The following is a 2,597-nucleotide window of genomic DNA, read 5'->3' as shown; positions in this document are numbered from 1 at the left end:
GACTGTGGAAAGATGCTTTAAAAATAACGACAATGATAAAATAAGAATGAAAACAACAACAGTAATAATAATAAAAAAAGAGTAGAAGTATATATGATTTTTAAATGCAAAAAAATAAAAACGTGACACAGATCTATGTAGAAAACGTCGGAGGAGGAGTAGGACGCGTTTCAGGAGGTTCTTCGGCCCCTTTTCTGCCATACAAGCGGTTGCGCCCGGGTGCGCGGCTGCGGTTCCCCGCTCACGTTGCGCGGACGCGGTTCCCCCGTTCGTTAGCGGGGTTGAGCCCCGGGGAGCAGGCGGGGCCGAGGCGGTTGATTGTATTTAAATGCTCTCTAATTGAGCCGGGGAAACGCCGCCGTGACAAGAACCGATTGATCCGCGGATTTATTGGAGAGAGAAAGCCCGGAACGGCCTCGCTGGGCCCTCGGAGGGACTCTCCTCGGCCCCGGGAACCCCTCGTCCCTTCGTACAACCTTTCTCGCTTTCTCAGGAGGCGAATTAACGCCGCTTTGGATCTGCAGCCTCACAAGAGGGTGGAAATCGCACGTCCGACAGCCCCAGCCCCCCCGGCCCAAGGAGCCGCACACGTCCCCACAGTACAAAACGCTCTTTATTTATATTCCTCCCCCCCACCTCACAGCGGGAGGGGCTGGGTAATAATTTAGCATGCATAAGTAGAGGAATTCATTTTTTTTTTTTATAAATACGATATACAAAAATAAAGACAGTATTGAGATTTGCAGCAGTTTTAACGTTCATGACATAAACACTTCTCCCGATATATAGTAAGAAGGAAACTGTTCCGATAGGGCATGGAGGGGACGGGGGCTCAAGTCGTGGCCGCTTCTCAGTCAATAATAACACTGTGTGAATCCTCCCTCCCGCTCTGCAGACGGGAGATCGCCTTCCGCGTCCCCCTCCGGGCAGGGAGGGATGGGAGAGCGAGATGGGGAGCGGGGCCAGGAGGCTCCGTTGCCGGGGGCGGCCCCGACGGAGCGGCCTTGGGCTCACTGCGGCTGTGCGGGGAGTGGCGGGGGGGCTCCGGGCCGTCCCCCGGGCTGCGAGTCCTCCTCGTCCGCATCGGAGCAGTCGGAGGAGTGATAGGGGCAGCACCGCCCGGCCTCGGCCTCCTCTTCTTCCTCCTCTTCCTCCTCCTCGTCCTCGGGCTCGCTGTCGGGCAGATCCCGCAGCCGCCTCCCACCTTTCTCCGGGCCGGGCAGCAGCAGCTCCTCGGCCGCTTTGTCCTCTCCTCCTCCTCCTCCCTTCTGCTTCTCGGCCTCCTGTGCCGCCTGCTCCTTCGCCTTTTTGCTGCGCTTCCATTTCATGCGGCGGTTCTGGAACCAAATCTTCACCTAGAAACGGGAAACAACCTCCTCATCCACCGCCTCTCGGTTTGTCACCCTCCGTGCACTCCCCATCCTTTTTTTTAAAATTTTCTTCCCCTTTTTAATTATCACTACTTTCCCTTATTTCTTTCCGCACCTGCGTCTCGGTGAGCATCAGCGACGTGGCCACCTCGAAGCGCTTGGGCCGGGAGAGGTACTTGTTGAGCTTGAACTGGTGCTCCAGCTCCAGCAGCTGCTGGCTGGTGAAGGCGGTGCGCGGCCGCCGGCACTTCCCCAGGAGGTTGGACTGCGCCTGAGCTGAGGAGGGGAGGGAGAGGGGGGAAAGAAGGGGAAAACGCGGCCATCAGCGCGGGGCGGCTCCGACGGCGGCCCCGAGTGGGACGGGGGGAGCAGCGGAGAGAGAAGCGAGAGGGGAACAGAGGAGCGGTGGTGATGGGGATCCCTTATAAGGCCGAAAAGATGCGTGTGTGTTGGGGGGAGTGAAACAAGTCGTTTAAATAAATAAAAAATAATAAGAAAAAAAAAATCTCTTCGTTCTCCTGAGGGCCGCACAACGAAACGCTGCCGGGGATCGCGGCGAAGTGGCATCTCCCGGGAGCGGCGATTTGTTGCGTTTAACAAATCCCGGCGGCGGCAATTAGAGGGATGTGTTAATTAATCCTAACACCAATGGACGGGATACGATGGTTAACCCCAATCCCTAACCCAGAGCCACGGGATGCGGCAGCGACCGCATTCGGGAGCGCACCGATAAGGGCCGAGAGACGGGAAACGGCCTTGGAACGAGAAAAAAATATATACATACTCTCTATATTCCATATATTTGCCCATTCCTCCCCTTTTAATAACGTTTCAAATCGAGGATTTCATTAACAAAAAATAAATGAAAAGAACGCGGCGGGTTACCGCGCGGTTCTCACCGCAGTTTGGCACTTTCGCTCCTTCGGTTTAGAAAACAGGGAGGGCAGCGGAGGCCCGGGGCTATTTTCGCACCGCGGTGCGATTTTACCATCCCCGTCTCCCCTCCGGCCCCTATTTGAGGGCAGTGCTCGGACAGCGCTCCTCTGTGGGTTCCAACCCCGTCCCTGAACGCCGCAGTCCAAACAACCCCAATCCGAGAGCAAACAATGAGGTTTTGTCTCCACGAACGCGCGTAGACCAAGAAGAAAAAAAAAAAAAAAAAAAAAAAAAAAAAAGTCAATAAGCACAAGGGTGATATGGAGGAGATGCCCGGAGCTGCTTGTGGTG

At 55.3% G+C, this 2,597-nt stretch overlaps 1 protein-coding gene across 1 annotated transcript in view; it reads right to left on the bottom strand.

Annotated features, from left to right (window-relative positions):
- Window positions 1-1,010: 1,010 nt before the first annotated feature.
- The window catches only part of MNX1 (motor neuron and pancreas homeobox 1), a 2,657-nt gene continuing 1,070 nt past the window's right edge, over window positions 1,011-2,597 (bottom strand). Inside the window, exons 2-3 of the mRNA XM_042817538.1 lie at window positions 1,486-1,646; window positions 1,011-1,355 (exon numbers count right to left, since the gene is read on the bottom strand). Of these exons, the coding sequence (XP_042673472.1) occupies window positions 1,011-1,355; window positions 1,486-1,646 (506 nt within the window). The remainder of the gene's footprint in view (window positions 1,356-1,485; window positions 1,647-2,597) is intronic.

The sequence above is a fragment of the Centrocercus urophasianus genome, unplaced genomic scaffold (assembly GCF_019232065.1).
Source record: "Centrocercus urophasianus isolate 14NV4802_14NV808 unplaced genomic scaffold, USGS_Curo_1.0 seq_16, whole genome shotgun sequence".
NCBI lineage: Eukaryota > Metazoa > Chordata > Aves > Galliformes > Phasianidae > Centrocercus > Centrocercus urophasianus.
Note: the sequence above shows the minus strand (reverse complement) of the source record. Positions and strands in the feature narration are given on the sequence as shown.